The 25971-nt window shown below is 43.1% G+C and overlaps 1 protein-coding gene across 3 annotated transcripts; it reads left to right on the top strand.

The window, feature by feature from the left end:
- Positions 1 to 449: 449 nt before the first annotated feature.
- stat1a (signal transducer and activator of transcription 1a) lies at positions 450 to 24920 on the top strand. Of its 3 annotated transcripts, none has more exons than XM_080758212.1 (25): positions 450 to 504; positions 1936 to 2069; positions 3830 to 3974; positions 4137 to 4232; positions 5030 to 5116; positions 6748 to 6826; positions 6925 to 7016; positions 8169 to 8320; positions 9531 to 9689; positions 10093 to 10185; positions 11051 to 11110; positions 11296 to 11316; positions 12323 to 12413; positions 12528 to 12569; positions 12737 to 12826; positions 14032 to 14130; positions 14300 to 14435; positions 15286 to 15341; positions 16956 to 17047; positions 18137 to 18276; positions 18774 to 18859; positions 18966 to 19068; positions 19525 to 19600; positions 20506 to 20602; positions 22234 to 24920. In XM_080758212.1, the coding sequence occupies exons 2-25, from the start codon at positions 1936 to 1938 to the stop codon at positions 22273 to 22275; spliced, it is 2268 nt and encodes a 755-aa protein (XP_080614338.1). In that variant the 5' UTR covers positions 450 to 504; the 3' UTR covers positions 22276 to 24920. The 3 variants fall into 3 exon arrangements, with proteins under 3 accessions (XP_080614338.1, XP_080614336.1, XP_080614337.1); XM_080758210.1 differs by having other exon boundaries at positions 18768 to 18859; XM_080758211.1 differs by having other exon boundaries at positions 473 to 504; positions 1933 to 2069; positions 18768 to 18859.
- Positions 24921 to 25971: the final 1051 nt, after the last annotated feature.

The following is a 25971-nucleotide window of genomic DNA, read 5'->3' as shown; positions in this document are numbered from 1 at the left end:
TAAATTGTTTTGAGGAAAAATTCTGCTATTTCCCAAAATGACTTCAAAAGTCAAGCCTATAATTACAAAACGATGCAACAATGTGACATAGGCACATATAGCTCGATCTGTTTAGTGTTTACACAATAATGTACCCCCTCCAACTCCATAGTTTATACTTTCCCCATTTCCAACTGTTTTATTATATTTCGACACTTACTTTGGCAATGCAAACGTATGTTTTCTCATGCCAATAATGCCAGTGGATCCTTTGAAATGAAAGTATTCCTCTTGAGTTAAAGTAAAAGTATCCTCAGTCAGAGAAGAGTACTTCTCTCCAGCTTTCCGTTTCCCTGAAATCACGTGACCGTCCCTGCCTCAGCGCTCGTTGACGTCACGACGCCCCCATTGGTTGGCCGGCGAACGGTGGGGCCAAGACCCTGCGCGCCGATTGGCCCGTGGGCCCGTACTAGCACTGTTGTGCTGTTATATACAGGAAGAGGTTGTGTGGAGTAAAAACCTACGGTAAAAATCACTTTATAGGCTATATTTGTATTTTAATCAACTTCAAAATACATATTTATTCTGTCTATACCTACACTGAGAGGAACCGTATGATCTGTTTGTCTTGTCAGTGAGAGCGGAGGTAAGTAAGTTAGCACTCTTTGGCATTAGAGCTATGGACCAGAGCTTTTACATTAGAGTTTGTTTATAAACAATCTCTGATGAATTGAAAATGTTGGACACTATTGTAAACAAGGGTAATGATTTATGTAGTCGTCCCAGTTTTTGTATGGAGTTTTTGTTTGGAGTTGTGCTTGAAATGTACTGTAATTCTGCAAACTGTTAATAAATACTTCAACCAATGAATATTTCTAAATTTGTGAGACAATACATAAATTAATACACCAATGAAGGTGTTCAAATTAATCTAAAAAACTTTTTGACTGCTGAACTAATTAAATACAACATTTTAAAATGTTTGTATTTTTAATGTCTGGAGAGAAGAATTACATTTATATCTATTATTAGAATTTAGTTAATTCCACACCCAGAAAGCGCACAATTCTGTGCGCCATTTCACGTGGCGGCGTGGCCAAGGCATATACCGTGACATTCGAATTCCATTCACACCTAGCCCCGCTCGGAACCCTACGTAAAGTTTCTGACATTTGGATGACTTTACATACACGTAGGGTCCCGTCCCATCTCTCCCAGGCTAAATGTTACACAGACGTACATACATTCGGAAACGTCCGTTTCAAAAGAAGCATATAGGAGCTATATAGGAGACAACGGAAACGTCTGAGAATTTTCCTTTGGCGCAGAAGCTGTTAAGTATTTTTAATCTGTGTTTGACCGTTTTGGCAGCTCTGAAATGATCTATTCCTTCCTTCCTTGACTTCCTTATTGACATCCCATTGTACCACCTCCCGCACCGACATCTTACGGTAGTTACGCGCTTACGTCTATGATGTATCACGGCCAGAAACCACAGGCGTGAACGGCACTTCTGCATACCGCGTATGTCACAGTCTATGACTTGGCCACCTAAACTGGTGCATAAAAGTGTGTGTGTGTGTGTGTGTGTGTGTGTGTGTGTGTGTGTGTGTGTGTGTGTGTGTGTGTGTGTGTGTGTGTGTGTGTGTGTGTGTGTGTGTGTGTGTGTGTGTGTGTGTGTGTGTGTGTGTGTGTGTGTGTGTGTGTGTGTGTGTGTGTTGTGGAATACTCACAACTGTGGGAACCCTGGAACTGTGACGTGCTGTAAGCTATGTGAGATATCTGCTATTTTTGAACAGCCAACGCTAAAATGATGATGGTTTTAATGAGTTAAATGTACAGTCAGATCATTACATTAGAACATAACACACACACACACACACACACACACACACAGTCACATACCTAACCTAACACTATAGTAACACGTGACACTGTTCTCCATGTGTCCAGCAGATGGCGCAGTCACAGTGGCACCAGCTCCAGATGTTGGACTCGAAGTACCTGGAACAGGTTGACCAGCTGTATGATGACTCATTCCCCATGGACATAAGACAGTACCTGTCTAAATGGATAGAGAGCATAGACTGGTAATTCATGTTAACCCATTCTGACCTGAGATCAGATTCAAACGAGGTTTCCACTGGACACACACTGGTCTGATTAACCCATTATGACCTGAGATCAGATTCGTATTATAGTCCCCATGGGGCGGGATATTAGATTGCCTCATATAAGAACTGTGTTTGAAAAATAAACAAATCATCCTAGCCGTTTCACTCATTATTATTTTATGAACTGAAACTGAAGAATCAACTCACTGCGAGAAAACGCTAATGTTACTGGCCCTGCTGCCGAAATAGTTGTAGCATTTTTTGCTAGAAACAGACTTTATCAAATATGCTTGGCTGACTGACTGTCGTAAACGTTACAGCGACACCTCCCCGAGTCCCGACAATATCGCAGAGACAGTTTGTTTATTTTTGAACCATAATTCTCATATGAGACGATTTAAAGATGACCCAATGTTATTCTCCGTAGAGAAATTACTTCTGCAAACCAGGGCATGTCGAAGTGTCCTTGGGCAAGAAGACACTGAACCCTACACTGCCTCCAATAAGTTGGTCGGTGTGAGCTCGCCACCGTTTGTGTGTGAATGTGTGATGTGAGGACGCTGGCGTCGACTGTTCGCCGCTTCACCTCCCAATGTATGAATGAATGAATGAATGAACCATTGTAAAGCGCTTTGAGCACTTGTAATAGCGCTATAAAAATGCAATTAATTATTATAAGAACGGTGTTCCAGAAATAACCAAATGTTCCCGGAGGTTGACTCGTATAGATAATGAAGAATCAACTGATGGCGAGAACACGCTAATGTTACCCACCTTACATTTTCCCCAGAAACAGACCGTCAAATGTATATGAGTGACTATCGTAATTTAACGATACAGAGCCACCTCCCTGACCAACAGTACCGCAGAGACAGTTTGTTTATTTTTTGGACCACAATGTATTATATTATATCATAATGAGATGATTTTAAGATACCCAATGTTATTCTTCATAGAGACATTTCTTCCACGACTCAGGGGATGAACAAGTGACATCAGGAACTTAGGAATTCTGTAGCCTACTCTTGATCCTTCTCCTTCCATCCTTCCTCTTCCTCCCTTTTGACTGAAACCTGTCCATTTAAACTCTAGACGGGCCCGCCCCAAAGTTATTAGTGCAGCCGTGCCCGGCAGCCGGCAAAAACTAGAGTCATCAAACAGGCCCGAAAATGAAGGCCCCGGCCCTACCTGGGCCCTCATCATCAAACCCTGTACACTCAAGACACTGCCCCCCGCTGCCACCCTTAGATCTCCATATATGGAGCTGACCTGTTCTGAAATTCCATTATGTTGATTTGACCTCATCAAACCCTGTACACTCAAGACACTGCCCCCCGCTGCCACCCTTAGATCTCCATATATGGAGCTGACCTGTTCTGAAATTCCATTTTGTTGATCTGACCTCATCAAACCCTGTACACTCAAGACACGCTCCATATATGGCCAGTACAGAATTGATCATTCCATTATGTTGTCTGACCCCCCCCCCATGCCCAAAGCCCATTCTAGGCTGGAACCCATTTTTGTGTTAGCACTATGTTATGCTTTAGCTATTGAAAAATAGCAGATCTACAAGCTCATAGCGCGCCACTACGAGCTTGTATAGGTCTGCTATTTTTGAAAAATCGACTTGAAGACATTTCTATGTGAAAACAATGAAAACTGTCAGGATGTAGAAGACATTTTTAGAATCTGATCTCAGGTCAGAATGGGTTAAATTATGATTATTTTCCTAGGGATGCAGTAGCCGTGCAGGACTCTCTGGCCACCATACGGTTCTTTGACCTCCTGACTCAGCTGGACGACCAGCACAGTCGCTTTACTCTGGACAACAACTTCCTGTTGCAGCACAACATACGCAAGATTAAACGCAATGTCCAGGTACACACACACACACACACACACACGGACACAGTCAATGGAGTCATTGCTTGCATGCACATGTATACCATTACCTGGACATTTTGTTTAGTCTTGTCTCGTGTGTGTGTGTGTGTGTGTGTGTGTGTGTGTGTGTGTGTGTGTGTGTGTACACGTACACAGGACAGGTTTCAGGAGGATCCGGTTCACATGGCGATGATAATCTCCAGAAACCTGAAAGAAGAAAAGAAAATACTGGAATGTGCCAAAAACGCGGATGTAAGTGTCTGTTTGTCTGTCTGTCTGTCTGTCTGACATTTTGAAGGTCCGGTGGAGTTAAGAGGTTTTGTCCAAACTCACTTTTTACTACTTTCCATTGGTTCAATATTTTTGAAACGACACACAGACGTAAAGGGTGTTCAATAGCACTGATTTATAGGGGCACGGTGGCACAGTTGGTAGTGCTGTCGCCTCACAGCTAGAAGGTCCTGGGTTCGATTCCCGCTCGGGACGCTGTGGGTGCTGGCGGCGTGTTTCCTCCTCCACGTCATCAGTGCCCATACCCGAAGGCGGGGTTGGCGGGGCCTTTCTGTGTGGAGTTTGCATGTTCTCTCCCCGTGTCCCCTAGGGTAAGTACCCTCACAAAAAACATGCAGTAATCCTGGTCACTAAACTGCCTCCCCCTGGCCAGCCGGGGCGCCTGATGGAGGGGAAAGGAGCTGGTTGGAATAACGTGTTCCTTCCACGCGCTACGTCCAACCAGGGAAACTCCCCCCTGTCAGGTGTAAAGGAGCAACTTGGACACTCAGGCATGAAGGAAGCATGAGTTCAAGTCCGTTGCTCTCCCCATGTCCCCCATATATGGGGAGTCGGGGACTAGGTTGGTGGAGGGTGTGTAGAGCCCAGGATCACATTAGACGATTGACACAGGGGTGAAAAATGGGTTACAAAATCGTTGGGATAAAAAATATATTAAAAGAAAAACATAGCACTGATTTATGCCAACTTCTTTTTTAAACCTCAAAAATGGAGTTATGAGGTTTCCCCCCGACAGCAACGATGTATTCTATTTATAGATTTGTGGGGAAGGCTCCGTTTCCACCATGGTCATAGAGAAACTGAAGTTGGACAACAAAGTGAAAGAGATGAGAGCCAAAGTCCAGGTAAGTTTAAATATCATTATAACAAAATACATACATAAATGGATGCACCTGGGACGTATCCTCAGTGATGTGTCCCAAAGTCATCAGGGGTTTCGGGTCTCGCAACATCATGCCCCTCACTCAGGTGACCCAGCCGGGCGTGATCAAGTCCCGACTTACGTCCCAGTAGCTATACCCTCGATAAGTCCCATTAGGGGAAAAACCAGGGCCACACAATCCGTTCCTCCTGAACTACTCTGCCGGGACTGGGAGGTACCATTCTGGCACATGGAAGGACTAGGCTCTGTGGGTTGACACCTGTCCGGGCCCCTCCTACGTCTCACCAGGTCCACTCCTGCTCTCACCAGGTCAGGCCCTGTGCGTTGCACCAGACTCCCAGCACCAGGCACTTTATTCAGGAATGGTGGATTCTCAAGCCGCAACGGTTCCGCAGGCTCCACCTTGCCCTTGGTGGTGCCACAGGCTCCGCTTGAGGCTTGCATGGCCCTCCTAAAGGCCTCACCGTGGGTTTGTTGGGCTTCTTCCTCACGGAAGACACAGGCTGGGGCGCCGACCCATACTGCTCCCGGGTGCCGTCTAATTTCCGGCTGCCACCCGTCTCTCCGGTGGTCACCAGACTATTCCTGGTTGTCACTTAGTCTATTCCTATATGAGTCACTATAAATAGAAGAACTATAACAAAATACATACATAAATGGATGCACCTGGGACGTATCCTCAGTGATGTATTAAATATTCATAGTATTAAAGGACGAAGCCTGAAGGGACTTCTTGGTCCCTCATGTAAAAATAGCACTTCTGGCTTAATTAGCCGTGCAGTCAGTTCTCGCAAAACTTTAAAGTTTAAAAATTAAGCTTTAAATTTTTTTAACGCACAATCTATGGACCATTATTTCAAATCCCAGTTGAAGAGAAATTTGTACGTGAAAATGTGAAGCCAATTAATATTTACAGTAGAAGGCATGGCTTCATAAGAGAGAACGAGAAGGGGGTCAAACCCTTCCTTGTGGATGCTATTGCTTGATTGGTACAGTGTCTACCATGTCAGTCCAAAAGTTGTCCAACAGGGGGAGTGGTTTCACCAGGCTAACAGTGTCAACCATGTCAGTCCAAAGGTTGTCCAACAGGGGGAGCGGTTTTACCAGGCTAACAGTGTCAACCATGTCAGTCCAAAGGTTGTCCAACAGGGAGAGTGGTTTCACCAGGCTAACAGTGTCAACCATGTCAGTCCAAAGGTTGTCCAACAGGGGGAGTGGTTTCACCAGGCTAACAGTGTCAACCATGTCAGTCCAAAGGTTGCCAGTTGAAACCTCACCTCATATGCTACACTTAAAAACAAAACAGTATTATCTATTAATTATTGCATGTGCACTTTTTTATTTTCAACAGGAATTGTCCCAACTTAATTTATTTCTACCAGAACAAATTAGCAGATTAATCAAAATCATTACAATTCTCAACTGCAAATTCATGTAGGTTAGGTTTATCAGTATTGAAAGAAATCTTCATATTTGTGTTTTACAAACCACAATCTGTTATTCTCAACTGACAAGAGTTGAGTGTGGACAAATCTCCAGCTCAATTGTTATTGTTCCATGAGTTGATGTATCCGTGTGTCTGTTGTGGCGTAGGAGGTAGAGCAGAGCATCAAGAACCTGGAGGATCTACAAGACGAATACGACTTCAAACTGAACACTCTGAAGAACAGAGGTATTGGTTACATCCTTAATGATGTCAGAGTGAAAATGAGTTGTGCGTAATTGTAGTGTCAGAGTGAAAATGAGTCATGTGTAATCGTGTCCCCGCAGAAAACGAGATGAATGGAATGACTGCTAAAGAGCTGGAGAAAGAGAAGATGATGATGAGCGTGATGTGTTTCGAACTGAAGACTAAGCGACAAGTAGGCCTATGTACTTATTACCAATTTATTGAATTACTTGAATTACTTTATTTACTCTGGCTATAGAGTGTCGCAGTCCCGCCCCCTTGCAGGACCCAAGAAATGATTCAACTTTCATTTTCCTCATAGACATTATCAAAAAGTATGTATTTAAAGACCTTGTAAGCCTCGTACAAAGCCAACTGGAGTTGTGAGAAATCATGACGACCGGGCCGAACAAATAATTAGAAAGAAGAAGAAAACGGCAGGTTACAACACTTGTTTTTCTTCTTTGTAATTATTTGTTTGGTCCAAAATATTGTGTTTGTTGTCATGATTTGTCACAACTCGAGTTGGCTTCGTACAACGCTTAAAATGTCTTTAAATAAATACGTTTTGAAATGTCTATGGGAAAAATGCATTGGGAATTATTTCCTGGGCCTGGCGTCGTCATGAAAGGGGGTGGGACTGCGGCGCTCTATTGTAATAATAGTAGAAGATGAGTATGTTATGTCATGTCATGTCATTATGAGGAGGTAGTGTGCCATCTGTTCATTAGCAGTAATTAAATGCAATTGGCATGCTATTAATCAATTAATCAATTAACGAATTGACTGCCGGATTTATTTCCGTCTGCGTTTAGTCACTGCCACCCTTTTGCTTACCTTTTAAGTAGTCACAGAATATTCATCTTCACTACGATCACATCTCAGAGAGACGTTTGCTGCGTGTTTAAAAATAATAATAATATATAAAACTAATTAACTTTAAAACTGTCCATCTGTTCAGTACTTGAAGTGAATTGAATTTTGAATGGTGGTCACAGCAAGAGTGGATTGTTTTGATTGTATTTTTTGTTTTTGTTGCCAATAAAGCCTTTTGGATTGAATTGAAATTTGAATTGAATGGAACGATACAGGAAGAGAGATATTAGCGTTCTAGAAATGTCTCTAACAAGAAAGTGGACGGGAGGCGAGTTTTAGCACATAGGTTAGCCAAGATCGCCATCTAGTGTAAAAAAACTAAAAAGCCTAAAACTCACCCATGGCGGGTGCAGTACTAGTCATTGGTCCGACAAACGACCTCAAACCCTAACCTAACCATAACCGCAAGCAGCGCATGTTCGAGCATGTCGGACTAATGCTCCAGTCTGTGTCATGTGATCTTTAACAGGAGGTAGTCTGCCATCTAGGGGAGGTCCTCTCATTGGTCCAGTCTGTGTCATGTGATCTTCTGAATGAAGAACTTCCTGAATGGAAACAGAGACAACAGATCGCCTGCATCGGAGGACCTCCTAATGCCTGTGTGGACCAACTGCAGAACTGGTACAAATGTTACCCTAAATGATACAAATGTTACCCTAAATGATACAAATGTTACCGTAAATCAGTGGTTCTCAACCTTTTTATAGCGAAGTATCACCTCAGACAGTATCGGGCTCTCCAAGTACCACCACAATAACTGATGTTAACACATTATGTGCCCTTTTAATCTTTCAAAATGGCGACCCAGGTGCCCACTTTTAGACCCAGTTTTTGACATAAAAAAAAAAGAAACGTCCAAGACGTCCACAGTCGTCCTGGGTAATTCCTAGGACGTCTGTGGATGTGTTGGGCACAAAATGTGTTTAAAATACAGTCCAGTCCAAATATAGCAAATATAATAATTGTAACCTAAAAATGATACAATTGTAACCTAAACAAGGATACAAATATAACCTAAATGATACAATTGTAACCTAAACAAAGATACAAATATAACCTAAATGATGAGGCGTGATCAGTGCTCTTTGGCCACTCAGAATAGCCAAATGGCATTGACCACGCCTCCAGGTCTTTAGTTTACTCAAGTTAGGGAATAAGACCTGGTACTTGCAAAATACAGCCCTGGGTGTCGATGGGCGCTGATGGGACGCTTGTTTTACAGCGCCGGCTACTACTAGTAGGGCGGGGTTATATATAACCTCACAAAGACTATGCCTAAACCTAACCCTAACCTGTAAAACAAGCGCCTCGCCTCCTCAGCTACCATCGACTCCCAAGCTCCGTTCTATTCCATGACTGTAGGTTGTTGCCAATTGCCATTCTCCGTGAAGCCCACGAGGAAAGTGAAGTTATCTGGCAAACTGTGTCATTTACAAACACAAACGGTCTCCTCAGTGTCTCCTCAGGTTCACGGAGGACGCAGAGAGTCTGTCTCAGTGTCTCCTAGTGTTGTGGTACTCGAGTCCTCCTTGCCTCGGTTAGAGTCTGGTCTCGAGTCCACGTTTCGGTCTCGCCCTTAATTTGACTCAGACTTGGTCTCGGACCAAGGGACTCGGAGTCTACTCGAGTCACGAGTCACTACAATGCAGTGAAATAATGTTACTATACCCTTATTACGAGGAGGCAGAGAGCCCATTCACATTAACCCATTCTGGGCGAAAATGTGTTTTAACTAAGCATTATGTTATACTTTAGCTATTTGGACTTGGTCTTGAGTCTTGACTTGGACTTGCTTTAGGTGAACTCGACTACAATACCAGTGTCTCCTCAGGTTCACGGAGGTTGCCGAGAGCCTGTCTCAGTGTCGTCAGCAGCTGAAGAAGCTTCAGGAGCTGCAGCAGAAGTTCACGTACGACCAGGATCCCATCGTCCTGCAGAGGGTCTTCCTGGAGGACAAAGCCATGGAGCTGTTCAACAGCCTGCTGGCCAAGTAACCGACAACACCCCCTAGCTTCATCCACCAGGCTTTCTTTCCCACAGACCAGGAAAAGCCTGGTCTGTGTTATACAAAATTGCTGTATGATCTGGTCGGGAGTGGATGATATCGTTACGTCATGTTCTGTAGTCATTGTTTTGAAGTCAACTGGCCGGAACGATCAATCTTGGAACTTCCTTTCCCTCAAACCGGAAGAATAACAATAAACGCGTGACTCGTTCTCTCATAGCCTGTGGCATCTTTTAATGTTCTCTCGTAGCCTGTGGCTGTTATTGTTCTCTCGTAGCCTGTAGCTTTTAGTATACAATGACTACAACGTTGTGTGTGAAGGAATGTGACGATTCCACAACTAAGCATTTGTGTGTGTGTGTGTGTGTGTGTGTGTGTGTGTGTGTAGTTCAATGGTGGTAGAGAGACAGCCCTGCATGCCAACTCACCCACAGCGCCCTCTGGTGTTGAAGACGGGAGTGCAGTTCACTGTCAAACTGAGGTCAGTATGCACACACACACACACACACACAGCTATGGTGTTTCATTGGTCCAAATTAGGGATGTGAACGACGGGTATTTGGCGAATCGACGTGCGCAGAGTTGACTGCGAGGGTGATCGAGGGGAAAAAGGCTCCCGTGAGCTGATGGCATTTCTCCAATCATCTTGGCCGGCAACTTTGCACGCACGCCACACACCATGCGCAAGCAGCTCACTACTGGCCAATCACAGCGAGGCTTTTCTAGAACTGCGTTGGGATCCATAAGTCATAATGATGACACCACGACGACCACAGAGTTATAAATAAGACGCCGACGAGACAGACATGCACGGAGATAACATCCCTACAGTTCCCTTTACCATACATACATTTGTGACCGGATTTGACTGAGAGACTGCCATCTCACAAATTCTAGCTTTTCACCAGAGGAGAATGGTTTTTTTTTTCTTCCCAAAATGAGTTTATAGCACAGGCAGACTCTTCACATACTAGAGCATGTCTGAAATAAACGTCAGAGCTGAAATCGACATGTAAATATGAAATAAATGCTTGAACATGTAGCTAGGTGTAATGTTAGAGACCACAGAAGTGAACCTTTCAAGCCTGTTTCTTCAACTCGCTGTTTTCTGCAATTACTCTATAAGCCATCTCTCCAAAACTGGTGGGTCAAACTGAACCACCAATATGTACATTTGACGATGATTCCCTGATGATTCCCTGCTTTCATATGACATGAAAGAAACGAAAATTCAAAATAATCCCCATTTTTTTTCCTCCATTGGTCCAGAATTATGTTTTTATAAAGACAGTTTTCATTTGTCCAGAACTCCAGATGTTTTGTAAAAGCAGTTTTCATTGGTCCAGGTTTCTGGTGAAGCTCCAGGAATTCAACTACCAGCTCAAAGTGAAGGCTGTGTTTGACAAGTATGCTAATATTACATTCATATTAATATTCCAATCATAAGCCATTGCTATTGCTTATAATAATGATCATGTTGTATGACTAGTTCTGTTATCATGCTGACATGCGTGTGTGTGTGTGTGTGTGTGTGTGTGTGTGTGTGTGTGTGTGTGTGTGTGTGTGCGTGTGTGTGCGTGCGCGTGCGTAGGGACGTCACTGAAAAGAAAGGGTGAGTCCCTCTTTTGTTCCTGTAAATGTTTATATTGTTATATTATTGTCTACAGTATTTAACAGTGGTTCTATTGTTATATTATTGTGTACAGTATAACAGTGGTTCTATTGTTATATTATTGTGTACATTATAGCAGTGGTTAAGATTAAGTTTTTATTGTGGGATAGGATTTTGTACCATTAGGAGAGAGAACTGGCAAATGTTGATCAAAATAAAAATTCTTCTACATTCTCTAAGACTCCTTTTCCACCGGTTGGTTCCCAATGGGAACCGGTTCAGTTCTTTTTGGTTTTTAGTCCAAGAGCCAGAGCTCCAAAATTGGTGGGCAAACTATACCCTATATTACATTGTTTATAGGATGAATACAAGTAAATTAATACATGATAACCCTTCCACAGTAGTACTTTTTTCATATTTTTGATTATTTTGCATATTATCCTACATAATGCCTCATTTGCATATTTAAAAAATTGTAATACAATAAATCATTGTCTTCGTGTAAGTACTCAATTGGGAAGTTTAATGGTGATAACAATCTAATATAGGTATGGTTTTGCACACTCAATTCATAATTAATGTTTCAATTTTGGAGCTCTGGCTCATGGACTAAAAACCAAAAAGAACTGAACCGGTTCCCACTGGGAACCAACCGGTGGAAAAGGGGCCTAATTGTGTAGACTTCTTGTAAATTAAGTATGCAGGTGTTTAACAATAGCATAACTCTTGAGAGCTTAAAATGAAACCAAATGGACCTGCACCATTTGGTTTAAAACCTGGGACCACCTGGAACCCCCTCAAGGACCACTGGCTGGAAACCACATGTTTCATATTCCATTTCCACTTTGGCTCTGACTGCCTTCCAAGGTTTTCCTATGCCCCTGGATAAGCAACCCGGCCTGGCAGAGACCTGTGCTCCTATAGGAGCAGACTTTAGTAGTTGGTTATAGTATTGTTATGCTATGTTACTGTTAGTGTCACGTAACGTTACATGTTTGTGTTTTAGTTTCCGTAAGTTCAACATTCTGGGAACCAACACCAAGGTGATGAACATGGAGGAATCAAATGGCAGCCTGGCAGCTGAGTTCAGACACCTGGTAACGACACTGGCCCCTAGTGGTCATCATTGCAATAACACCTGGTGACAATTCTGGTCCATTGATCCATTGTTATTATTGCTCCATTGTTTTCCCTCTCATCACACATGCCAGCAACTGAAGGAGCAGAAAGTGGCGGGAAGTCGGACCAATGAGGTGAGGTTTTACTGGAGTTGTGTTGTAGTTCTATTGTTGTGTTGTAGTTCTATTGTCGTTGTAGTTCTATATAATGTTTTACACATTGTGTGTGTGTGTGTGTGTGTGTGTGTGTGTGTGTGTGTGTGTGTGTGTGTGTGTGCGTGTGCGTGTGCGCGCACGTGCAGGGTCCTCTAATCGTCACAGAGGAGCTCCATTCAATCTGCTTTGAGTCACAGCTGCAGCTCAGCCAATCAGGGATTGACATCAAGCTGGAGGTGTGACCTGCAGAAGTCAGACACTTTCCTATAACATGCATCACAGCGCTCTTATTATTGATACCCAGTCCAGGCTTTACGTTTTGCTTTGCTGATCTTACTTTACTTTATTATGGATCCCCATTTGCAAAAGCGTGGCTATTCTTCCTGGGGTCCAGTACACAAAAACATCATTCACCACAATATACAAATACAATATACAAACATACAATGGTTCACTTACAAAAGGATAAGAGTTGCATCTCAAAACAATTGCAATTTAGCATTTTCATATCATTTCATCATAGAAAGGTCGGAAGGGGTTTTCCATAGGTCCATATATACGTTTTACATACACATCAATCCCTTTTTTCCTATGTCATAAAATTAACTAAAAACAACATAATAAACAAATATAAATTCAAATAAAAACACATCAATGGAATGAACATTTAAACACAGATCAGTCAGGTTCATGAAATATTGGAAGATATTTTTACCATGATTTTGAAACCTTCTTTTGTGAGAAGCAATTTTATCTTTTCGGCTGACGTTCCTCCGCCCACTATTAATAATAATAAACTTTATTTATATAGCACATTTTCATACATAAAAGTGCTTCACATAAAAGAATAATAAGCAGCGGAATGCCGAAAGAAAAGCAGGTCAATACAAGACTAAAATGGTAAGGAAAAATTTGTACCAGAACATAGAATATGAAAACAAGATAAATCTAAACAAATGCCAAGTTTTCAGCTCGCTCTTAAAAACATCAAGGGATTTCGCCCCTTTTAAGGTGCAGTGGTAGTGTGTTCCACAACTTGGGGCCATAGACCCAGAAAGCGGCCTCACCGGTGTTCCTATGTTGAGCTTTTGCACTTCGTCTGCTAATTTTTCAATAGCTAATTGCATAACATAACGCTAACACCAAAAGGGGTTCCCGCCCCAAAATGGATTAACCCATTCTGAACGGGAACCCAATTTGGTGTTAGCACTATGTTATGCTTTAGCTATTGAAAAATAGCAGATCTACAAGCTCGTAGCGCGCCACCGAGTGGAATGGGTTAATCAGACCAGTGTGTGTCCAGTGTAAAACCTCGTATGAATCTGATCTCAGGTCAGAATGGGTTAACAGTTTCCATGGACAATCACAGGGACGTACAGTATATACAGTGCAATGCATGGACTGATCTAACAATGCTATATGCTGTTGTTCCATATTGCAGACATTAGCTCTACCAGTGGTCGTCATCTCCAACGTCAGTCAGCTCCCCAGTGGCTGGGCTTCAATCCTCTGGTACAACATGTTGTGCACCGAGGCAAAGGTACGCACACACACATACACACACACACACACACACACATACAAACTTCACCCACTTTTGTTGTAAGTAAACCTGTGAAATGACAATAAAGATCATTCTGAAATTCATGTGCTTGCGTGCGTGTGTGTGTGCGTGCTTTTGTGTGCGTGCGTGCCTGTGTGTGTGACAGAACCTGCGTTTCTTCGTGTCCCCGCCCACAGCCTCGTGGTCACAGCTGTCAGACGTTCTGAGCTGGCAGTTCAGCTCCGTCACCAAGAGAGGATTAAACTGTGAACAACTGAACATGTTGGCTGATAAACTACTGGGTTAGTTAACTGACGCTACTACGCTTACGGCCGTGAGCATGGATAGTTGCATGTGGTGTGTGTGTGTGTGTGTGTGTGTGTGTGTAAGGTTGGAGAAGGTTCTTGGTCACAAGAGCGGGAAAGTGCTGACCAGCTGGTATAATCCGAAGTTAGGTCTTGGCGATATCTTGATCTTTATGGACTAGTTAAGAAAGCTTAAATTACAAGGCTTAGTTTTAGATTCTCATACAGACTAGATTGAAGATTATTGCGAATGCAGTGAGCACTTACTATGAGACCTAGCAGATCATGTCTGTCTGTGTGTCTGTCTGTCTGTCTGTCTGTCTGTCTGTGTGTCTGTCCCGCTATCCAAATATGGAGTGTGTTGCATCAGCAATCACTCAGCTCCATATATGGGCACAAAAGGGGCCAGGTCCACATATACAGTAACAGCGGGACAGACACACAGACAGACATGATCTGCAGGGTCTCAGCTGCGTTCGCTTCCCGCGTTTGCGCGTCTTACTGGTAATCCGACAGAGAAAAATGCTGGCAAGATGCCTTATATAAGGAGGGGATGACGTCACAACTAGGTAGGCGTGACATCAGCCCTGACGGTGTGTGTGCATGTGTGCGTGCGTGTGTGCCACGGCAGCACCCCTAGGCAAAGAAGGTCTGTCAGAATCCCTGCCGCCATTTCTGTGTGTGTGTGTGTGTGTGTGTGTGTGTGTGTGTGTGTGTGTGTGTGTGTGTGTGTGTGTGTGTGTGTGTGTGTGTGTGTGTGTGTGTGTGTGTGTGTGTGTGTGTGTGTGTGTGTGTGTGTGTGTGTGTGTGTGTGTGTGTGTGTGTGTGTGTGTGTGCGCACGCACAGGTCACAAGGCCCAGAGGAACCCAGAGGGACAGATTCCATGGACAAAGTTCTGTAAGGTACAACACACACACACACACGCAAACATAGTCATACGTCATGTTGAGTTTAACAGAGTTATCAGCAGCACGTCCCACACAAATTAAAGACGTGTAGAACTATTTGTCTCCACCAGGCCAAAGACGTGGTGAAGACAAATAGTCTGTCCGTCCGTCTGTATATAGCTAATCTCCGGCACCGTTGGCCGATTTTTCAAATCGGTTATAGCGCCGGCATGAGACAGATTTCTTCGCGAAACACATTTCTTGTTGCTACTCCTACAGACTTTGTCCAAACCTCACGCAAATTGATAAAATGTGAATATGATCGTGTGATCAAGATACTGTATATCAGTGGTTCCCAAACGTTTTATTATGTCAAGGACCCCTAAATCGACATTTGTGACCAGATTTTGACTGAGAGACTGCCATCGCGCAAATTCCAGCTTTTCACCAATGGGTTAATGGTACGGGCAGACTCTTCGCATACTAGAGCATGTCTGAAATAAGTGTCGGAGCTGAAATCGACATGTAAATATGAAAGAAATGCTTAAACATGTCGCTACGTGTAATGAAAGTGAACCTTTCAAGCCAATATGTCAATTTGAAGCTATGATTCCCTGTTTTCATATGACATGAAAAAAAGAAAATTCAAAAAAATCCAATGGCAGTCTCTCAGTCAAATGTGGTTACATTTATTAGCCTGTGAACCCTGGTTCGAAAATATGTGCCAGGGACCCCCATAAGAGTGATTCTGAACCATTTTAATTTCAAGCACCCCCAGTTGAACATGCATTAGTCTACGGACCCCCCTGGAACTCCCTCAAGGACCCCTGGGGGTCCCCGGACCCCACTTTGGTAACCGTGGCTGTATATGACGTATATCAAGACCTATGTATATATCACATTTATCATATTCCATTCCTATTGGCTGTGCCTCGTTTGCGGGAATGGGCCGGTTTTGCACGCAGCGTGAACACTGCGCCCGCTTGCATTCCCACTAAGCCAATGGAAAACCTCATAGGAATTATTGCATTCCCACTAAGCCAATGGAAAACCTCATAGGAATTATTGCATTCCCACTAAGCCAATGGAAAAACCTCATAGGATTTATTGCATTCCCACTAAGCCAATGGAAAACCTCATAGGAATTATGGCATTCCCACTAAGCCAATGGAAACCCTCATAGGATTTATTGCATTCCCACTAAGCCAATGGAAAACCTCATAGGATTTATTGCATTCCCACTAAGCCAATGGAAAACCTCATAGGAATTATTGCATTCCCACTAAGCCAATGGAAAAACCTCATAGGATTTATTGCATTCCCACTAAGCCAATGGAAAACCTCATAGGATTTATTGCATTCCCACTAAGCCAATGTAAAACCTCATAGGAATTATTGGCATAATGATAATGATAATCTGGAGGGGGGAAATAGAAAATAAATGTTCTACAGTAGAAATTCAAGGCTGTTGCCATGCTTTTGAAAAATGTCGGGATGTAATCTGGTTCGAGCAAAAACTAAAAGGGGTCTTAGTCAGGCTTTTGTCGGGCTCAACTTTTCGTGTGTGCGTGTGTGTGTGTGTGTGTGTGTGTGTGTGTGTGTGTGCGTGTGCGCGTGCGCATTCAACAGACCGTAAATGAGAAGAGTTTTCCCTTCTGGTTGTGGATTGAAGGAATTCTGGATTTGATCAAACGTCACCTGTTGCACATCTGGAACGACGGGTCAGTAATCGATCAATCAATTAACGTATTAATTTTACCCATCAGTTATTTGATTGTTAAAGGTGATATAGGCAGGTTTTCAGCCAAAAATCAAAATATTTATCTATCTATATTTGTGGCCTTATTCCCTCTATCTTCCCCTATATTTTGATGCTGAGCTGCTGCCCTGTAGACATACACTCTCCCTTTGTCTCCCTCTATGTGTTTGTATCTGTTTATATCCACTGTTGTTTATGTCGCGGGACGGAATAAAGTGTGTTGGGAGGAGGGTCTGTGTGGGGGGTGACGCGGAGTCTTAGCCAATCACAGCGCGAGGGTGTGACTGTGTGTTCGACCCAGCAGTATTATAATGAAAACGCAATGCGATTTCATTGCAAGTATAATATTATCCCCATATCTTAGTTTCACCATTGTTCATGTGAAATAGTATGTTTATGATGTAATATGTAAGCCTGTTGAAATTATGAGAATCGCTATGTATAGCGCATGGTTGGGTGGTCCGGCCGGCTTGAAGCTTGCATTCAACCCGTGCTCGCCAACGGTGACAAGCCGTCGCTGATGATCATAGCGATTTTTCTTCATTGCAATGAATAACCGTGGACAAAGTAGTTCACATGAACGATGCTGTAGTGGCTGGGGCATTTGAGGGGCAATATGTTTTATATGCACGATTACAAATGAAAGATAATTGAATTGAGAGCCAGTGAGTCTGCTCCACTACTTCCTCATTTGCGGGACTCGTCGTGTCAGTCTTGTGATATTGTGATTACGCTACAGTTACCCTTAAAAAAACATGTCAACTCAATGTCATTGTTGTAACTATGATATCGATAGAAATTCATATTTTTTTAACGTCATATTTAGCCATACGAGCGCAATATCCATAGCGTCCCTCCCAGCAGCAACAACAACCCCATAGCCCGAAGTGACCTGGCTCAGCCAATAGAATGACGGGGGGAGGGGGGTGGAGCTAGATTTTAATTTGTTTGGAAACACTCGATCAATTCTGTGTACAAACACTGGAAACTTGTCTACAATACCTTTAATTTGCTCTGTCTCTCTCTCTCTCTCTCTCTGTCTCTCTACCAGCTCCATCATGGGTTTCATCAGTAAGGAGAGAGAGAAGTCATTGTTGAGCGATAAGTGTCCAGGAACCTTCCTACTGCGATTCAGTGAGAGCAGCAAAGAAGGAGCGATCACCTTCACCTGGGTGGAGCACGACATATATGGTACAATATATCACAACTTTATACCTGGGTGGAGCACGACATATATGGTACAATATATCACACCTTTATACCTGGGTGGAGCACGACATATATGGTACAATATATCACACCTTTATACCTGGGTGGAGCACGACATAATGGTACAATATATTACACCTTTATACCTGGGTGGAGCACGACATATATGGCACAATATATTACACCTTTATACCTGGGTGGAGCACGACATATATGGTACAATATATTACACCTTTATACCTGGGTGTAGCACGACATATATGGTACAATATATTACACCTTTATACCTGGGTGGAGCACGACATATATGGTACAATATATTACACCTTTATACCTGGGTGGAGCACGACATATATGGTACAATATTTTATACCTGGGTGGAGCACGACATATGATATATGTGTGTGTGTGTGTGTGTGCGTGTGCGTGTGTGTGCGTGTGTGCGTGTGTGTGTGCGCGTGTGTGTGTGGTAGGTGCAGGTAAGCCAGTGTATCATTCCGTAGAGCCGTACACAAAGCGTGAGTTGACAGCCGTGTCACTGCCTGACATCATTAGAACATACAAGGTACTGAACACACACACACACACACACACATACATACACACTTTGTACATACAGTGTGATTTAATTCAAACGTTGCTGTAAATGATGACACATCATTGCTGACCAGGTGATGGCAGCAGAAAACATCCCAGAAAACCCCCTGAGGTTTCTCTACCCTGACGTTGACAAAGACAAGGCCTTCGGGAAGTACTACCCTAGAAGTACCGACGGTGAGTACTAATACTAGAGCTGCCCTACAAGTACCGATGGTGAGTACTAATAATACTTGAACTGCCCTACAAGTACCGATGGTGAGTACTAATATTTCTTTACGATAAATCATCCAAAGTGTTCGTATTTTGAACGAGAGGCGCTTAGTATATCCACCAGAGGCAGTCTTTCTGCTGTGCTAACGGCTAAGCGAACGAGACGCTAATATGAACGAAGAGCGAAGGGTACGGTGGCCTTCGAGGCGCACCCCAAAAATTAAAATTCTGAATATTATTCTCTGGCCCTGATATCATTGAGGATGCGCATGCATGCATCCGTCGATTGGATTCCCTAACACGTTTCCAGACGTCCTACGGATGGAATGTGTTTTAATGGACCCCTGAGTCTACATAAATAAAGTTGGTTGATTGATTGATTGATTGATTGATTGATTGATATATGGTGTGTATTATCAGCTCCAGAGCCCATGGATGTGGAGGGTCCAGAGAAGTCAGGTTACATGAAGACTGAACTCATCTCTGTGTCTCAAGTGTAAGTTAACCCCATTCTGACCTGAGATCAGATTCATACGAGGTTTCCACTGGACACACACACTGGTCTGATTAACCCACTCTGACCTGAGATCAGATTCTAAAGATGTCAGTCGTTCTTCGATTTTTCAAAAATAACAGATCTACAAGCTCATAGCGCGCCACCGAGTGGCGCGCTACGAGCTTGTAGATCTGCTATTTTTCAATAGATAAAGCATAACATGATGCCAACACCAACATGGGTTCCCGTTCAGAGTGGGTTAAACAATATATTGCCAGAAAATGTAAAGTTTCCAAATCAATTAGAAAAACTTAGTTGATAACTTTTTTTTTTAAGGAAGGAAATGTTATGGTTAAAAAATGCAAATTATTTCATAATGAATAAATGCACATTAAATATTCTCTTTACATTTTGTTTTTTGCTGCAACAAACACACACACACACACACACACCAAAACTTGAATCCATCTCACACATCACTTCCTGCCTATCAATATGGTAGCCTGTCTGTATCAATATGATTATCAATATGGTAGCCTGTCTGTATCAATACGATTATCAATATGGTAGCCTGTCTGTATCAATATGATTATCAATATGGTAGCCTGTCTGTATCAATATGATTATCAATATGGTAGCCTGTCTGTATCAATATGATTATCAATATGGTAGCCTGCCTGTATCAATATTATTATCAATATGGTAGCCTGTCTGTATCAATATGATTATCAATATGGTAGCCTGTCTGTATCAATACGATTATCAATATGGTAGCCTGTCTGTATCAATATGATTATCAATACGTCTGTATCAATATGGTAGCCTGTCTGTATCAAATAAATGTATTATTTAGGCATCCTTCCAGACTCCAGGATGTTATATTAATGTATATATGTATTATTTAGGCATCCTTCCAGACTCCAGGATTCTATGGGCATAATGTCACCAGACGACTACAGAGTTCTAGAACAGATCGTCAGCCCTGGAGACATCGACGCCATGGTAACCACACTCATCATGGTAACCATGGTAACCACACTCATGGTAACCATGGTAACCACACTCATCAGCATCACGCTCTGTGTCTTTGATTAGATTAGACAGATTGATATTAGCCAATCAGGTGCTCTAGGGCTTAACACATTTAGTGCCGGAAGTGCTTCAAAATAGGAGCTCTGGGGTGCCGGAGTTGTCTGATCGCTTTTACTCTGAAAGCCATGAACCGGAAACACTTTCCTAAAAAAGTTGACTTTACAAAGTGACCTCGCATCCCCGATCATTTTAATTTATACGATATATGATCCAAAAAGCGTTCATATTTGCCGATCAAATAATTTGAAAGAAGAAAATAAAGGCAGGATACAACACTATTTGTTTTGTTTTTCTTCTTACTAATTATTTGATCGGCCCCAAAACATTGTAATTATTGTCATGATTTGTCACGATCCGAGTTGGCTTTGTCCGCGGCGTATAACCGTCTTTATATAAATACTTTTTGAAAAGCCTATGGAGAAAATGAATGGAGAATCATTTCCTGGGCCACTCGTCGTTCTGAAAGGGGGCGGGACTGCGAAGCTCTATTGATGCCGGAGCTGGTCTCCGGAACCTCCCTCCTGCGCTCCGGTACCTCTAGAAGGCGCACTGCCGTCCCAAATGCACATACAATACACACTACATCTGCATTTAGGCTATTTGTTATTTTATTTTCATTTTCAAGTCAACTAGCCTTCTTCCTGGTCGTAGCTACTTCTAATTCCAGTACGATTCCAAAATAAAAAATAAAATAAAAAATAAAAGTTGATTGATCACATTGCAAGAACAAACAATTTGCTCCCCCGCTTTGAGAGGAAATAGGTGGCTATGGGGCCCCTTGACACATCGTCATGTCTGTGTTATGACGGTGCGCAAACTAAAAACAAGTCTCAGCTACGTCGACTTTTGCATCTGTTGCCGTTGCATATGGGATATGGATCATATTTTTATGAAGCAGTAGTGTAACTTGCTACTTGGAGTTTAGCCTTGGGGACAGCAAACTTTTTGTTTTTAAAAGATAAAAAAAAAAACCTCAAATGATGAGTTATGAATAACAGAACTGACTGATGGTCAACATTGCCAACGTGAAATCGTGCAAAAACACCTGACTTTACAGTATGGCTCAGAAACGGATATCTGATTTATTTTATGCATGGGCCCTGTTTGTGGAATTCTGGATCAATCAATAATCGATGAGGCAAAATACAGTAGGAGTAGGTGGTGATGTTGTGCTTTATGTACATGATATCATGGGGAGAATTAGAATAATTTCGCTTGCGTGCGCATTCATGTGCATGCATGCACCTGCTCCGGTTGTATGAGCCAATCGGGGGCTCTGTGTCTTTGATTAGAATAGACAATCTGTCTGACTGCCAGATGACTGCCAGATGACTGCAGAGCTCCAGGAAGACTAACAAACAACTCACTTTAATCAATCTGATTAAAGTGAGTTGTTTGTTAGTCTGTGTTAATTTGTGTGTGTGTGTGTGTGTGTGTGTGTGTGTGTGTGTGTGTGTGTGTGTGTGTGTGTGTGTGTGTGTGTGTGTGTGTGTGTGTGTGTGTGTGTGTGTGTGTGCGTGTGCGTGCGTGCGCGTCTCCAGATGACTGCAGAGCTCCAGGAAGACGTTTTGGAAGAGAACTGATCTCCTCATCATCGTCAAATCACACTTCTAATCGCTGGGGGTTTGTAGATCAGTCATTCTCAATAAGAGAGCATTTTGTCATCATCATTCAGATAGATAGCAGATTTGTACAGGCTGACACTTGCTTGTAGATCTGCTATGTCCGAACAGGCTGACACTTGCTTGTAGATCTGCTATTATGTTCCAATAGCTAGATTTCTGCACCGTGTTACACAGTCATCTGTCCTGGATAAGCGATCATCGTAAAATTAAGCTCTAATCAAGCCCCGAATATCGCATTTTACGCAGCTATGCACATAAAGACCGCGCGTGTGCGTGGTCGACCGTGCGCGCGAGGATTTCGGACGGTTTTAGGTAGATTACATCGGCCGTTAGCCAAACTAGCCAAAAGTTGCTACATCATTTAAAACAAAGCCCCCGCTTATAAGGAATACAATAACTAGATCAATTACGTCGAGGGTGGTGGGGGATGTTTTGATTCATTACGTCAATAGCGACAAGGGCAATACGAGGGTTACGTTTTTCATCATGTTGCTCATGGGGACCCCCTGGAACCCCAATCAAGGACCGCTGGTGGTCCCCGGACCACACTTTGAGAGCTGCTGACTCATCAGACCTTTGCTTTATAAGTGAAAGGGCCGATTCATACTCCTATTTTAGAGCCGAATAAAAGTCGGTTCGGCGCTGTAGAGCCTACAATTTGACGTCATTTGAGGTTCGGGGGGGCGGGTACAGTCCTAAAGTCGGCTCTTCGGTGCTACTGAAAATTTCTGACGAGCCGAAATCATTTCGGCACTACAGCGCCGAAACATCGGTAAAATAGGAGTATGAATCGGCCCTTACTTGCATCGATTAAAGTTCTCACTCGCCACGACTGATTTCAGTCTTATTTGATTCCATATTGTTTGGAGTCATGTTGCACCAGTGAAAACATGCTCTCTCTCTCTCTCTCTCTCAATGTGTCGCACATTGAGAGCTTGTTGTAGGTTGTCTATTCCCGGTGATTATTCTAAAGCATTTGACGTGGTCCAACTAGCAATTATGTTCTGAAGCATCTTCCATCAAATCTATAATGGTGTCAGTCGGATATCTCGTGTGTCATTTGTTCATTTTACATATTGTGTTTGTTGTTTAGGAATCGTGTGGGGGTGCATACTTAGTTTAGACTAGTCATTGGTTAGACATTGGTTAAGGTTAGGTTTAGGTGTGCTGCCCCGTTGGAGGTGGGTGCAGGTCTTTTTTCCGACAGCATATTGATCCGAAACCTCAATCCTAACCTAACCCTAACCGCAAGCACGGGAGCAGCGCATGTCGGACCATCGCTTTTTCGCATCGCAGCGACGGTCCCCCCGCTGCGGAGCGGACCGTTGCCCCGTCGGCTAGAATGCTGTCGGAAAATAGTGTGCCTCCCGTGGGGGGTGAGGTTTAGGGTGAGGGTTTGAGATAGGTTGTAGTTGTAGGACTAATGACTGGTCTAAACAATGACTAGTCTAAACCAAAAACTGTCTAAACTAAGTACTGCACAAGTGGCCCGTTTACTGTATAGGACTTGGCCATGCAAACATATTCAATCGTGAGATTTTACTTTGCTTTGATCCATGTATTTGCCTTCTGCCTTTAAATGTGTACTTACTGTATGAATCTGTTTTTTTTTATAACTCAGGTGAAAAAGGAGTATAAGTATATTAACCGTATCTGTCCGTAGGACGTAGCCACACGTCCTAGGGAATCCAACCGACGCGTGATTGGACGTGTGTATACACGTCCTAGCGCGTCCTCAATGATATCGGGCGAGGGGAGAATATTCAGACACTCGGCCACCGTAGAGCGAAGCCTACAGTCATATTAGCTTACCGTTCACTTAGCTGTTAGCGCGGCAGAGAGAATGCCTCGTCTCTCCTAAACCAGGGCGCTCTCCGTGCTTTTGATCTGATGGATGTACTATGCGCTTCATTTCTGACTTCAACGTGCCTCTCGTTCATAATGGGAACGCTTTTTGGATCGTGTATCGTATAAATGAAATCGGCAAGGTAAGCTAGCAAAAATATATCTCCGGTAGCTACTCGAGCTCCCTACTTCAGGAACTTCCGGAACAGTATTCTCTAGTTTAACCCATTTTGGACTGAGGTCGATAAAAAAAAAGGCTTCTAAATCCTATTTTCTTTCTGAAAAACCTATGTTTCTATGTCAGTGGTGCTCAACCTTTTTCATGTCAAGGACCCCCAGAATTATCTCTATTGGGCCACGGACCCCCATCTCAAAATATGTAGTTCCAGGGACCCCCTAGAAGCAAATATTTTAGTTTAAAATGTTCGCTCTGAAATTCAATGATTTGCGCCACATTTTAACGATTTTTCAAAAATAGCAGACCTACAAGAGTGGCGCGCTACAAAATTGTAGGTCTGCTATTTTTCAATAGCTAAAGTATAACATAATGCTTAAAACACCAACAAGGGTTCCCGCCCAAAATGGGTTAAGTGTGGTACTTTTTTCACCTGGGTTTATGATATATCCGTTATTTTTTTACACAAATGTGAACTGCGCTAATGTGACACAAGTTTTGCTACTCATGACATCATGAGTCTGTCTATGTCAGACATCTGTTTGATGTCATAGGGGGATATTAAATGCACACAATCACTTCATCTGTCTGTGTCTGATTCCCTTTTTGGGGGGGGTTGGGGGGTCCAAGTCAGACCTTCACTGTCAAATACTAGTATTATAAAGTTATACAAAATTGTGCAAAGAACTCGAGAAACCTACCACTCCATACAGAATGGGAAGAAGGCTCTCCCCTCTCACCTCCCACCACACGCACGCACACACCCACACACACGCCCTTCGAAATGGAAATGGTGTGTGTGTGTTTACGCTTATTGTTTTGTGAAGTTTTAATTGCTAAGGAATGTAACCTCAGCTCAAAGAATGTAGACCTGCACTTCCTGTGCGTGATGCGTTGTTTGCGTGGACATGTGTGCGTGCGCGCGGGCGTGCTTGTGTATCCTGTTTCATACCCCCCCCCCCCAGTCCATGGGCGTGGTTGTAATCCCTTTCTGTCTCTTATAACCCATTCTGACCTGAGATCAGATTCATACGAGGTTTCCACCGGACACACTGGTCTGAATAACCCATTCTGACCTGAGATCAGATTCTAAAAATGTCTGTCGTTCTTCGATTTTTCAATAGCTAAAGCATAACATGATGCTAATACCAAAATGGGTTCCCGTTCAGAATGGGTTAAAAGACAGACATATTATAATGCCTGTCTGTCTGTCCTGTGCGTCTGTGTCTCTTAAAATGCAGACAGATATATATGTAACCTTTCCTTTCCTCAAACTGTCTTCACTTATCAGTTTTTCTTTGGTCACTGCTTTCACCAATAGGACCCGATCAATACCGTATAGTAAACCAAAAGGCTGTTTGAAAGATCGCTTGAATGATTCTGTCCCAAAACCTCTGCCTGGAAGAATGACAATGAAGGCATTTAGGCTGGTGGTATTTTCGCTGGGTTACAGGCTTTAGTTCCGACATGCTATTGGTCCGACTGTCATTACTTTGACTTACTTGACTTCATCCTCTTTACCCCGTCGAGGGGCATAGGGCGTCCACCAGAGCTCTCCATCTCACTCTCTTCTGGGCCTGCGCTTTTTCTTCCTGCCAGCTCATTCCCATGTCCTTTAGGTCCTGCAGAGTGGA

This window comes from Protomyctophum bolini (assembly GCF_963924005.1).
Source record: "Protomyctophum bolini genome assembly, chromosome: 24".
NCBI classification, from domain to species: domain Eukaryota; kingdom Metazoa; phylum Chordata; class Actinopteri; order Myctophiformes; family Myctophidae; genus Protomyctophum; species Protomyctophum bolini.
Note: the sequence above shows the minus strand (reverse complement) of the source record. Positions and strands in the feature narration are given on the sequence as shown.